The sequence below is a fragment of the Ctenocephalides felis genome, unplaced genomic scaffold (assembly GCF_003426905.1).
Source record: "Ctenocephalides felis isolate EL2017-DRISC unplaced genomic scaffold, ASM342690v1 CF-g0.4_SCAFFOLD_03572, whole genome shotgun sequence".
Lineage (NCBI taxonomy): Eukaryota > Metazoa > Arthropoda > Insecta > Siphonaptera > Pulicidae > Ctenocephalides > Ctenocephalides felis.
The window spans coordinates 35,952,927-35,968,012 of record NW_020539726.1 but is presented as its reverse complement, the minus strand read 5'-3'; the positions used below and the strand labels follow the sequence as shown (position 1 = coordinate 35,968,012).

The following is a 15,086-nucleotide window of genomic DNA, read 5'->3' as shown; positions in this document are numbered from 1 at the left end:
GGGTCTAGTATAATTCTTTCGTTACTTAAAATTTCAAAAAACGTATCAACACCTATCAAGATATCTACATCGCACGGAATATTTAATTTTCATTTTGTGTGCATTTAAGTGTAATCCAAAAGTTTTAATCCATTAGGAAGATTTAGTTTAGAAATTTGGATTTCCTGCGCGGGTAGTAGACTCGATGTTTTCGTAAGCGCAAAGGCATTTATATTTGTCGCAAATGTACCATCTTCATTAAATATTTCTAAATTTATTTAGAAAAATTATTCGATTTCGTTGAAATTCCAACAGCACCGTGGAGCTTAAGGCTCGTGGATTGAGATTAAACGCGTAATTTTTGGAATAGCGATTTTGATATAGTATTAATTTCCTAGTCTAAATCCAATATTGCTTGAATTTTAACGCGACTACCTTTATTACTTTTTGCGAACAAATTTACCGTAGGTACGAGCGCACCTCCCGTCATTCTTTTTCCATCACATTAAAATTATAATCGAAATACATCGATTGGCTTCTAAATTTTTAAAATCAGTTTATGCGTTTTTAAGCAAACATCGTTGAAAGTTATAATTTTGACAAACGCGATAAAAACGATACCAATTTTTGCAAACTTTGGCGAATTTTTAAAATTTAACGACTTGTCGTAGGACCGCTATATTTTAGTATGATCTATAAGACTGTGGTATCTACCGTCAAAAAAAAAACATAAAAATTGTCTAAAAAATTACTACTACTTATTAATTACTACTACTTATATTAATAAAAACACTTTATTACAAGAAAACGGCCCGGCCGATCATTACCAACAACTAATCAGGTCGATTCCCAACCAATATGTTTCGAACAGTTTTTGAATTTTCAAAATCGATTCAGAATTGCGGGCTAAAACGTGGACGAATTTTTTTTCACTTTTCTGCTATTTACAAAGAAACGGCTCGGCCGATCGTCGAACAAAACTAAGAAACGTTAGTCCTCATCGAAATACATCGAATGGCTTTTAAATGTTTGAAATCGGTCCAGCCATTTTTGAGAAAACGACGATTTACGGCAAAAAATCTAAACACACACACACACATACTGCTGTCCAGTTGTTGGTCTCATTCGATTCAGAATGGCTTGAAACGCCGAGAAAACATAAAATTAGCGAATCGGATTTTTTGAAGAAAACAAACTTCTCCTTCGGAAAGTTGTAAGGGGGGCGTGAGTAACATTTTTTCTGGAAAGGGGGCGGTAGGTGAAATAAGTTTGGGATCACTGATTTACATTTTCCAATTTACATTTGCAATTTAAATTTATAATTTGCAATTTACTTACAGATTACACTTTAAAATTTACACATAACAATATACACACTCTACAATTAACAATTTACACACTTTACTTACAATATACTCAAAATTTATACTTTACACTTTTCTCACAATTTTCACTTTACAATTTACTTACAAATTATACTTTACTTACACTTTACACTTTACTTAAAATTTACAATTTACTTAAAATTTACTTCAAACTTCACAATTCATACTTTACATACGATTTACACTTTACACTTTACTTACAATTTATTACACTTTACTTACAATTTACTCTTCACAATTAAAACTTTATACTTCATTTTGTTTTATGTCTTTACTAAAACAAAGTGTTTTCTTTTCAGGTTGAAGCAAACGACGGACTACCCGAAAAAATGTGTTACGAGTGCCTTGAAAACATCACGAAAGCCTTCAAATTCAAAATGCAGTGTCAAGAATCCGATCTAATCTTAAGAGACTACATCAAATACAACGAAAAAAGAACTTCTGTCGAAGACACCGATAAAAAAACTTTTGTCGAAGACACCGGTAAAGGAACTTTTGTCGAAGACGACGATAGAAGAACTTTTGTCGAAGACACCGATAAAAAAACTTTTGTCGAAGACACCGGTAAAGGAACTTTTGTCGAAGACGACGATAGAAGAACTTTTGTCGAAGACACCGATAAAAGAACTTTTGTCGAAGACACCGGTAAAGAACTTTTGTCGAAGACACCGGTAAAAGAACTTCTGTCGAAGACACCGGTAAAAGAACTTCAGTCGAAGACTTTGATAAAAGAAATTCAGTCGAAGACACCGATAGAAGAACTTTTGTCGAAGACACCGATAAAAGAACTTTTGCCGAAGACACTTTGAACAACAACGACGTCAATACAATCCTGTCTTCGGAAACAGAAGTTCATCCCATCGATTTACTACAGGTAGTTCAAAATAATTTATTTTGTACCATTGGCGATTATCCTTGCGGTAAATGTTCACATTCCTTCGATCACATTGAGGATTTAAAAATACATAATGATAAGAATCATCCTGCGTCTTTGAGTTGTAAAATTTGCGGTAAAACGTTTGGTTATTCTAGTTCGTTGACGAGACACTTAAAAATTCATAGGGGAAAAGACACAGTTAACGTACCCGATAGTATTAAATATAATAATGACCCTGTTAGTGTACCTGATAGTATTAAATGTATCGATACCATTCCTCCAGATTTAAATAAGTTTGTGCAAAAACCGGGCGCATATCCCTGCAACAAATGTTTCGAAAGCTTCGACACCAAAAAAGCCTTACGCGTGCACTCGGGCGAGCACAAAAAATTAGCCATACAATCTTGTCCAGTATGCAACTTAACTTTTTCCCATTCCTGTTCCCTGGCACGTCATTTAAAAGCCCACAAAGAAAAACGCATACTTTTATGCAATTTTTGCGGCAAAGAATTCAAACGTCCTGATGAAATGCGGAGACATCTCAGAACCCACACGAACGAGCGCCCTTACGCCTGCGACTTATGCGATAAAAGTTACAAACAATCTTTTTTACTAAAAGAGCACATGCGTTCACACACTAACGATAAGTATGTTTGTACTATTTGTGGTAAAAAAATTGCTACGTACAACGGTGTTATTATCCATATGAAAACCCATTCGGGTCAAAAGGATCACAAGTGTGATGTCTGCGGTGCCGGTTTTATAGCCGTTGGTCAACTCAGGGTGCACTTGAGGATACACAACAACGAAAAACCCTTTGTATGCGACTTTCAAATCCAGGGACAACCTTGTGGAAAGGGTTTTCGTGCCAAAGCAGGCCTAGATTTGCACCAACGATCCCACACCGGCGAACGTCCCTACCGGTGCCACTTTTGCCCCAAAGCTTTCCCTAGTAGTTCCCGTCTAAAACAGCACATCAGATCACATACAGGCGAAAAAAAACATTGTTGCGACCTTTGTGATAAAAAATTCCTGAAATCCCAAGATCTTAAACGGCACAAAATGGGGCACACGGGGAATTACCGTTCCCTTGATGTTTGCCCAGAGCGTTTTATTTCTAATGAGCGTTTGAAGAGTCATAAATTTAATAATCATACTATACATCAGTGTCCGCAATGTCGTGAATTTTTTGGACTTGCGAGTTTGTTGAAAAAGCATATGAAAATGCATAAAAGTCGGTTTATTTGTGAGGTTTGCGGGAAGTTTTTTACTGTTAATGATAATTATTTGGAGCATTTGGAGATGCATAAAGGTACTACAAATTGAAAAATAAATTTTAATTTTTTTTTTCGAGATATTGCTGACATTGATGGTAATAAAGGACAGTAGTCTTTGTGATAAGTATTTAAAAAGTTGCCATATGGATAATGCGGGTAAATTTTCTATGGTCAACAATTATTACTTTGGGAACTTGAGAATAAAGTATATAATTCTGTGTTATATATATATATATATATATATATATATATATGATATATATTTAATATAATATATTTAGTTTGAGTTAAAAAGTCGGACGTCGGACGTCGGATTACTAATGTTTTCATATGTTATATTAGGATACAAAATTGTCTTTTATCATTATTATTATTATTATTATTATTGTTTTTCTATGAAATTTCTTACATTTCATTTAGTTCTAATTTTTATAGTTAAATTGATTGCCACTGAATGAAGGCTAAGATGCTAGCCGAAACGTATGGATTTTAAATATATTTCTAAAAACACTCATACTATTTTTATTGATGTGACGCCCGACTTTTTAACTCAAATTTAATATATATATATATATATATATATATATATCTATTTATTTATACGTTTCGACACTGCTGTATGTGTGTCATCATTCAGCATGTTTAACAAATTCCACAAAGTTACAAAAACATTTTTTACGAGTGTAATAGAAAATATAACAAGTAAAAATCTAAAACAGGACAAAACATACAAATAAATATACTAACTAGTGGTGTATGGCATCGTGCCTTAAGGCAAATTGCTAGAACTTCCCGTACCGTAATGAAATATTTGAGGAATCTCAAATGCTTTCAAATTAGATTCAGATTATTATAAATATTGCGACTTTTATTATTCTTATTATTATTTTATAGACAAAATATAAGAGCTTATGAATTGGACGACGGCGTTTATATAAACATATGAAAGTAAATAAACAAAACTTGATCAAGTCGTGTTAGAATTGAAAGACCTTATCTCATATTTTTAAGAATTATATAAACTGAATTGCAAAGTTAAAGTTGTTTATTTAAAGTATTTAAGTGAGCTTTAGAATTTTAGCCAAAAATGTGATTAAAATTCGGATCATTTTTCATATTTAGAACAATGGAAATAAAAAAAAAAAATTTTATTTCGGGAAAAAAATCGCTTTTCTCAACTAATCGCATGCAAAATGTTTTATAAATCATTCGAATTGGAAGCTTTTTCCTCTCCGCAATTTCTATTTTTTACACATTTAACTCGGTATCTCCGAAATGGCTGGACTTGCATTTGCCAAAAACTAATCACCCATTCTCCCAATAATTACAAACTGAATGTTTTTTAAATCACTCAAATCGGATGCTCCGTCCTCTCAAAAACTCGATTTGCATTTTCTGCACTCTCTGCTTTGTATCTCCGTAACTGCTGGACCTACCTTTGCCAGAAACTAACCACCACTTTTCCCCGTCATTACTAATTGAATGTTTTTTGAATCATTCAAATCGGAAATCCCTTTTTCTTCAAAAACTCGATTTGTATTTTCTGCACTCTTTGCTCAGTATCTCCGAAACCGCTGGACCTGCCTTTGCCAAAAACTAATCACCAATTCTCCCCATTATTACGAATTGAATGTTTTTTAAATCATTCAAATCGGATGCTCCGTTCTCTCAAAAACTCGATTTGCATTTTCTGCACTCTTTGCTCCATATCTCCGTAACGGCTGGACCTGTCTTTGCCAAAAACTAATCAGCACATCTCCCTATCAATAGGGATCAAATGTTTTTCGAACCATTTGAATCGGTTGATCCGTGCGCCCGAAAACGTGGACGAAGAAATGCGCACACACCAAACACACACTTATTTATTTTTCTAAGGTATTCCAAAATGTTCAGAAACTTTTGAAACGTAAAGATATATAAAAATGATGTAATATAAGCGTATTATTGAAGGTGTTTCCAAAGTAAATTGTAACGATTGCAATTGATGTTATATTGGTGAAAGTTCACAAAATATTTGCAAGAGAATAAATCAATATATCTGTAGTTCAAAAAATCCAAATCAACACAAAACTATGTTTTCGGAACATATTATTATTAAATCATTCTTTTAATACTAACATTTAGCATAAAGAAAGTCAATGTGATCTTAGAAATTTGCTGTATCTGTTTTTAGCATTTTGTATCACGTAATTCAGCTCTTTTTTATTTATGATGTTATCAATTATTTAAAAAAAACTTCCAAGTTCTGTTTTTTTTTTAATATTTTTAATACTTTGTTTTATTTTCGTTAATTTCATTTTATTATTTAACTTTATTGTATTATTGCATTCAATGTTTATTTTTAAAAATCGTCTGTTGTTTTTTTTCCTAGTTTGGTTGATATTTTTTCTGGTCTTCTAGTAGTCTTGTAATGTTTTTTTAAAACTTTGTAAAATATTTTTTTTAAATTTGTTAAACATGCTGAATAATGACATGCACACAGCGTCGAAACGTACATTATTATAATAGTTGATTATATTGCTTTTTTTCGAATATTTGGCTGCAAGTAAACATTCCAAGAGTTTTATATATACATATGTATATTAGGGTGGTTTTTAATATGGATTTTTTCGAATTTCTTTGCTCCCAGGGGCTTAAATGCTTCCAAATTGATAAAACAAAATTCTCTGAAAGTTTTAGCTCTTAATATTAACCTTAAGATAGTTCGCAATTGAATCGAAGTATCTTGAGTACAACTCCATTTGTTTTATAACTTGACAAGTGAATCAAAATTTTGAGAATAGCATTGTATTTGCTTATTTAGATCATAAATAAAAAAATACAACAAAAAATTTATATAAGTACTTACTTAGGAAGAAGAACCAAGAAACTTTTTGATTGCATTGCGGACTATCTAAATGTTAATATTAAGAGCTAAAACTTTTATAGGATTTTCTTTTATTAATTTGGTAGCATTTGAGCCCCTGGGCGCAAGAAAATTCGAAAATATTCATATTAAGGACCACCCTGATGTATATATGTTCAAATGTTATAACTTACATTTTTCAGTATTTATTTAGTAGATTTATAAGAAAATTTTAATCGAAAATTTCATGATTTGTTATGAGAACTTAATATGAATAATAGTTTAGTTTAAAAGCTTTATTTATATTTTAAGTATTTTTTAAAGGATTTTTAAAGTTTTTATCGTAAATGAACCCTTTCCGTATATATTTATATAAATCTTATTTACTGGCGCACTCTATGGAGAGCGCAAACAATTCAAATTGGAGTCATGGCAAAACCGTCGTGTTTGCGATCTATTTATACTTATAAGGCGACACTCGTACACACAGGTTGTCAAGTGAAAGGGTTAACATTTAACATATTTTATTATTAGATTTATACAGTATGCTTATTTACTAACTCATAGTTTAATCGTTAGTAAATAATTTATTAGATTGTTACCTCAAATGAAAGTATTTTTCTATAAATTAGACTAAAATTGATATAAAATGTTACTATAGAATTTTAAAACAATGTTTTTATAGCCATGTTAATTTTATGCATATTTTATTATTGTTAGTCATAAGAAGTTAAGGAAATCGAAACGTTAGTGACATTCCATATTTGTTATTATATTCATAGTGTTAAGACATTATTTTTTTAAGATTATAAAATTATATATATATATATATATATATATATGAATTTAAATAAATATTTTTGTATTCAAACTAACCCATATGGATATCAGCTAAAAGTCTGTTATTCATACGAAAAGCAATGCTATATTTTTATATTATAGAGATAAATAATATTAATATATAGAACAACTGTTAAATTTTAAAGACAATAATATATTTATATAGCATTTTGCATAAATAGCAATTAAAAAAATTATGGTGATAAGTAAAGGGGGAATGCAATACCGATAAAAAAAATTGATACTAGTAATTCGGTTTTTAAAATTTGAATGATTCCAAGAAACTCAAGCTTGAAAGTAACTTGTATCAACTGAGGTTTACGTTTTAATACCGAAATAACAGAATTAATACCGCCAAAAAATTAGACGGTATACTGGTTTTTCGGTATACCGGTGTTACATTCCGGTAGCACTTAGCTGGTGCAAAAAAAATTATGATAGCTTTAACCGTTCGCAAAATACCGAAATAACAGAATTAAGGGGCACAACTAGTGTAACCGGTTAAGAAAAAGGTGATTTTTGGGAATTTATATTAAAAAAACTACTGTTTCAATCATTTCAAAATTTTAGGAATATATTTATACATGTTTTAAGAAAACATAGTAAAATTTTTGGAGAAAAAAATTAAATATTTTTTAAGTTATCGTCGATCTCCAACGGCGCGACAAAAATAGGCACTCACTGCTGCAGTGATTCCGGCCTTCTACGTGGATGAAATTAAAAAAAAAATCTCATTAAACTAGATAATATTGTCTGTAAAATGAACTACGATAAAGAAAAAAAAATTAAAAATTGACAAAATGACGGCGTTTTTTTAAAAAAAAGTCGTACTTTACCCAAAATTTTGGTCGTTTTTAGACTGCCAAAATTCGATTTTTGATCCGATCAAAAAATCAATAGTTCATTTTACGGAGAACTATATATAGAACATGTAAAAAAAATTTAACAGAGATCGGTTTATTTGTTTTTGAGTAATCGCTGCAGCAAATTTGGAAAATGCTGTTTCGAGAAAAACGCGTTTAAAAATAAAATGATCGTTATACTATATACTATATATATATACTCTTTAGATGGCTGTGACTCAAAAACTATTCAAGATATCGATTTAAAATTTTGGTATGTTATTTTTAAAGGTATAACCTATCGAAATATGGAAATGTTGAAAATTCGATTTTTTGAAAATTTCACACTAGTTGTGCTCCTTAATATCGCCACAAATTTAGACGGTATACCGGTTTTTCGGTATATTGGTGTTACATTCCGGTAGCACTTAGCTGGTGCAAAAAATTTTATGATAGCTTTAACCGTTCGCAAAATACCGAAATAACAGAATTAATACCGTCAAAAATTTAGGTATACAGCTATACCGGTTTTTCGGTTTACCGGTATTCCGGTTTGCCGGTATATCGGTATTGCATTTCCTCAAGTATTATTTAGAGAAAACCAAACATTCCATTAGAATGCAATAAATCAAATTTATTACTTTTTATTTACACATCAGCTATACAACAGTATTCTACATTTGTAGAAAAAATACTGACAAATCTGCACTTATCTTAAAACTTAAAACATAAATTAAAATACAGGTAACTCTGTTATATATCACATAACACTTTTGGTCAATTAGCATTAAATTTAAATTAAGTACTGCACGTACTAACGTCATCATCATCGCTCATCTGAGGACTAACTCGTATAGTCTGATACCATTTATTCGTAAGATCCGTCATTTGGCTTTTGCAATCCTTCAATTCCTAAAATTGAAATAAATTTATAATAATTATTACTAAAGTGTTTTATATTATTTACTAGCAAACCCGACGAACTCCGTTTCGCCACCAGATGGTTTCGCGAGAAAGATGAAGAAATTTTTTGTTTGTTTTATATTTGAAAAGGAAAAATTTGATTTTATTACACAAAACAGTAATGATTTTATTTCGATTACAAAATGAAGTGTTTTTTAGTTGAACTTCTCTAAGTAAATGAAAGTGAATCCGCAAATTATCCGTTTCATTGAAGTGCTCTTTGTGAAACCACATTTTTTGTTTTCTGGTCTGACGTTAACACAAACAAAGCGGATGGTTTTCCAACTCGCGAACAGGCAACGTATAACTGCCCATGTGAAAAAAACAATGATTTTCTAAATCTATTTGAAATTTATCCCGCAAACACTAAGCGATTGGCTTTGCGACTTGTTATTGCGAACGCAAGGAAATTGCAATCGTTTGAAGTCAAACGGAAGACCAGTCGGAATCATTGGTATGTCACCAAATCGCCAGCAATTTTTGATTGAATGGTGAAATTCAGTGCGTGTACATCATTATTCTCTGCGGCAAGAATTGCACGTTGACTTAACCAAGCATAATTCTGATAATTCTCACTAATGTCATTACTCGAATGTTTAATTACGGTGCGTGAAGTTCCAGCAATTTGCATTAGGGCACGATGCCATGCACCACTAATTTTCTTAGCTGTAAACCTTGCGGAGCCCGAGACCTTTCCAACGAATGCAAAATTGTCGAAATCGGTTTGTGCGGTATATCGTCGGGATATATATATATATATATATATATATATATATATATATATATATTATATATTATATATATATATATATATATATATTATTACCTGGTGGGTGAATCTTCGGTGAAAAACGGTCTCAAGTATTTGTGGTCCAGTCGTATGAATTCTAGGCCTCGTCTTACTTGGGTGAATGTAACGTCACGTTCTTCTTCGGTTGTTAATTCACTTAGTAGTTCTGAATCGATTGCTGATCCCCATTCTCGGTTTTACTCAGTGTTATTGCTTTTTGCTGACGTCTTGTACGTCTTGTGGCTGAACGGGTCTTCTTGTTCGCCTTTGGTAATAGATTATATATATTTAGGGTGGTTCATAGGGAATTTCTTTGCTCCCAAGGCTCAAACGTTTCCAAATTGTTAAAAAATTCTCTGAAAGTTTTAGCTCTTAATATTAACGTTTAGATAGTGCGCAATTCAATTAATGTTTTGAATATTCGTTATTAACATATATCATTAAGTAAATTCTTGCGCCATCTGTGTAATTTTGATGGCAATTTATTACTGGTAGTTTGAGTGTCAAAATCACCAATTAAATAATATTTTGCTGCAAAATTAATTTTGATGCCACGATGAATAAATATTTCGTTAAATAGCCCACATGGATTTAATTAGAGGTTAAGTGATTTATAAATTTTTTTAAGTGAGTTTCACAAATGCTATCACAGGTGGCGTAAGAATTTACTTAATAATAAATATACAAAACTTTCAATTGAACTGCGGACTATCTAAATGTTGATATTAAGAGCTAAAACTTTCAGAGAATTTTCTTTTATTACTTTGGAAGCTTTTAAGCCTTGGAGCAAAAAATTCACAAATATTCTTATCAAAATTGATTTTTATCACCTGCAAAATTTCAGCAAAGGCATCGTAGCACCCCCGAATATAAGTGTTGTGCAAAGTACAATTATAAGTGTCGTTGTAATTATTACATGACGTGTTTCATCAGAAAATTCTAAATGTAAGGAAAGTGCATATGATATGGCACCTCGCAAACCTGTAAAGTAATAAAACATTTATATATATATATATATATATATATATATACTTGATAGTTCTTGATATATATAACTTGATATATATAATACTATATATATATATATATATATATATATATATATGACAATCGAGCTCGTATGCTAAAACTCGAAAACGGCTGAACGATTTGGCCACTTTCAGTCTTGAATTATTGGTGTTAATCCAAAGGTTGTGGGAAAGGTGAGAATTTATTTCCAAAACGCGTAAAAGTTTGCATTTTAATTTAATTTTTTTGTTTTTTTTTCTTTATTTTTTATCCTTTTTTTTATTTTTTATTCTTTTTTTATTTTTTTTTTATTTTTTTGATTTCTTTTTGTTTTTTTTCTTTTTTTTTCTTTTTTTTTTCTTTTTTTTTCTTTTTTTTTTTTTTTCTTATTTTTTTTAATTTTTTTTTTTTATTTTTTATTTATTTTTTTCTTTTATTTTTCTTATTTTTTTTTTTTTATTTTTTTATTTTTTTTTTCTTTTTATATATAAATTTCTTTTATTATTTTTTTATTGATTTATTTTCTTCTTTCTTCTTTTTTTTTTGTTTTGAATGTTTGTTTTTTTAAAATAAAACATTGGCCGGCGGCTCATACGTCAAATGTCAAATGTCAAATGTTTTTGACGATAATGTTCAAATAATTTAATATTTGGCTTTATGACACTCTTTTTTGTGTGCGAATCATAGTTTTTTTCGACATTCTAGTCCATATTTTAGTGATTAAATATAAATTATTGCACTGATGATGGAACAAACCGAGTCCCGAAACGTACGTAGAATTTAAAATGATTAATAGTGCAAAAAAGAATGCCGTTGTTTAATTTAATAAGTACTTATTATTCATAGCCTAGCTTTTGTGGTTTGTATGCAAATGTCATATATAAATAAATGTATATATTGATTTATACATCATTATATATGGCCTAGTGTTTTGGTTTGTATGTAAATCTCATATATAAATGTATATATTATATTAATATGGGTGTAGTGTTTTGGGGTTTTGTATGTAAATCTCATATATAAATGTATATATTGATTTATACATCATTATATATGGCCTAGTCTATTGTGGTTTGTATGTAATCTCATATATAAATGTATATATTGATTTATACACATTTATATACAACCTAGTGTTTGGGGTTTGTATGTAAATCTCATATATAAATGTATATATTGATTTATATACATTATCAGCCTAGTGTATGTGTTTATATGCAAATGAATATATAAATGTATATATTGATTTAACATCATTATATATGGCCTAGTATTTGGGGTTTGTATGGAAATCTCATATATAATGTATATATTGATTCATACATCATTTATATATGTCTTAGTGTTTGTGGTTTGTATGTAAATCTCATATATAAATGTATATATTGATTTATACATCATTATACACAACCTAGTGTTTGGGGTTTGTATGTAAATCTCATATATAATGTATATGTTGATTTATACATCATTATATACAGCCTAGTCTTTGTAGTTTGTATGTAAATTGGATATATAAATGTATATATTGATTTAGACATCATTATATATGGACTAGTGTTTGGGGTTTGTATGCAAATCTCATATATAATGCTATATTATATTATATGGCCCAGCCTATGTGGTTTGTATGAAAATCTCATATATAAATGTGTACATCATTATTTACCACTGAACCACATGATAAATGCCATCTTTTTAGTGATTTTGTGCTCCCTAAATTGATTCACAAGCCAGGATAAAGGAAATATATTTGCAGCTCTTCCAATTAAGCAAAGTACAATGCTCCAAATAACTAAGGCAGGTTCCACTCTGTGACGAAAACTGGCAAAAAACAGTAAAATTATAATTAAAACTGTTATATATTATATTACTGTTTATTATTGCAGCAGTGTTTACCTAAATATAGCCATTCCTAAATAAGCAAACACACAAGTTTCTGCAATAAAAGCCAACGTTCTCATCGTCTGCTGCATAGTTATTGTGTAACCGTTGATAAATTGAAATGTGTGTAATGGGACATCACAATGCCACAGAATAATATCGCCATTATACCTAAAATCATAATAATACATTTATTTTTGATATATTAGTATTTAGTATTAGTCTAAAGTTAGAGTTCTAATATTATCTTTTACCTGATAAATGAATTCCTTCTGCCAAAACATAAGGTGCATAAGTAAACACCAACATCATACCTAACTCTAAGACGGATTTCTAAGATCAACATGTTTCAACAAAAGAGCACTAATTAAGGCAAAGACTACCCGATACCAGCCGAAGCAAAGAACATTAAACAAAACCTATTTAAACCGGAGACTACAGCTTCAGCAGTCGTCATTAAAGGATTGTTGGATTCCAAAACTGCAGTTGTTAAAACAATGAAATAGCATCATTTAAAATACTTTCTCCGAACACCAACATGTTTAAAACTGGGTCCACGTCTAAAGCATGGAAAATAGCTACGGTAGCTACAGGTCTACTGCAGAATTAATGAACCGAAAGCAAAGGATTCAACAAAGCTTAAGTTTATAAACATCTGCCATTCCTAGTAAATACCCACCAGCACCGACAACAAAGGCTGATATGGCTGTTCCAAATATAGCAAACACCAGGATGGAACCAATATTTGTGAAAAAATTACCTTTATGCAAATTATACCCGGATTCAAATATTATAGGCGGTAGAAGCACTAAGAAAACGCTGTGGGTGAAAAGGCTTCTTCCATTCTTCCAATTTGCAATATTTTTAGACGACATTAAATTATTATCAAGCCGATTAAAGCACCTAAGAAAAACTCAACATACTTTCAGGTAAATACTGAAACCCTGTTTGTACATGAAATGAATTACAAGAATCCCTAAAGCCAGCACACAAAGCACGAAAAATATAGACATCGAGCTGTGTTTGTTCTTGTTCAGCGGAGCCTTTTCAGGAAGCACTGGATCAGGATTTTCAATTGTGGCATTTTGATCAGGCGGTAGACTGGTTTTTGATAAAAGAGTAATGGAATCTGTTTTGGCAGAAGTGTTTGTGTATAATTTCTTCCAAAGAATTGTTTGTTACAGATTCTTTTTGGTGTGAGAGCATAATGTAGCAGCATATCAGAATGCAGTATAACTATATATTTTTAACGCCCATTTTTTACACTTTTGTATTTTGAAAATAATTGTTGCATCACTTTTAATTATTTTATTGCGAGGTAATGTAAATATTTGACGTTTGACAGTTGACAGCTGTCACCTGTCAAACTTGTATCGCCATCTTGAATCTACTCTTTGATTTCGTTTGCAACTTCACTTCGGTTCGAATTCAAATTCAAATTAATATTTTATTAAATAAACAAAATTAATTTAACTTTAATTTAATAAACAACTAGTGATGTATGGCATCGTGTCTTAACGCAAATTTGCTGGAACTTTCCGTATTCTTTTGACTTTGAAAAATTAATCTTTGAGAATTGTAAATTTTTTAAAAAAAATGAAAAATGTTTTTTTATTTTGAATTATTTTGGCAATTTTAAATTTTTTAACTTTTCAATAAAAATCCTTTCGTAATTTTACGTTTTCTCGACGTTTCAAGCCATTCTGAATCGAATGAGACCAAATTTGGAAAAAGTATGGTGTGTGTGTGTGTTGTGTGAACAGATTTTTAACCCAAAATCGACGTTTTCTCAAAAACGACTAGACCGATTCAAAATTTTTAAAACCATTCGATGTATCGCGATGAGGACTATCGTTTATCAATTTTTCGCCACGATCAGCCAAGCCGTTTCTTTGCAAATAGCAGAAAAGTGAAAAAAAAAATCATCCACGTTTTAGCCCGCAATTCTGAATCGATTTGAAAATTCAAAAACCGTTTGAAAGATGATGTTGAGAATCATGCTGATTAGTTTTTGGTAATATCAGCCGACCGTTTTCTTATATAAAGTGTTAAAAACAATTTTTTCGACGATTTTTATTATTATTTTTTGGCGGTTGATACCATAGTCTTATAGATCATACTAAAATATTACGGCCCTACGACAACTCGTTTAGCTTTAAAAATTCGTCAAAGTTTCCAAAAATTAGTACCATTTTTTGGCATTTTGTCAAATTACAACTTTCATCGACGTTTGCTCAAAAACGCCTAAACCGATTTCAGAAATTTAAAAGCCATTTAATATCTCGATGAGGACTATCGTTTTTTAGTTTTGTGCGACGATCGGCTGAGCCGTTTCTTTGTAATTTGCATAAATTTATATGACATCTGTCACCTGTCAAACACCGCCCACTATTGCC

General features: G+C 30.6%; 1 protein-coding gene and 1 pseudogene across 1 annotated transcript; one reads left to right on the top strand and one right to left on the bottom strand.

Annotated features, from left to right (window-relative positions):
- The first annotated feature begins 1,669 nt into the window (after positions 1 to 1,669).
- On the top strand, positions 1,670 to 3,567 carry LOC113388430 (zinc finger protein 2 homolog). Its single transcript, XM_026625807.1, has 2 exons — positions 1,670 to 2,009; positions 2,057 to 3,567. Exons 1-2 carry the CDS (start codon positions 1,694 to 1,696, stop codon positions 3,565 to 3,567), a joined length of 1,827 nt encoding a protein of 608 aa, XP_026481592.1. The 5' UTR covers positions 1,670 to 1,693.
- A 5,180-nt stretch (positions 3,568 to 8,747) lies between these two features.
- Positions 8,748 to 15,086, bottom strand: part of LOC113388429 — a 16,747-nt pseudogene continuing 10,408 nt past the window's right edge.

What these genes read in the sequence shown, in the direction of transcription:
- LOC113388430 (XM_026625807.1), top strand. Translation starts at nt 1,694, where the DNA reads ATGTGTTACGAGTGCCTTGAAAACATCACGAAAGCCTTCAAATTCAAA. An exon ending in AACTTTTGTCGAAGACACCG is followed by an intron (nt 2,010 to 2,056) that starts GTAAAGAACTTT and finishes CTTCTGTCGAAG; the next exon opens with ACACCGGTAAAAGAACTTCA.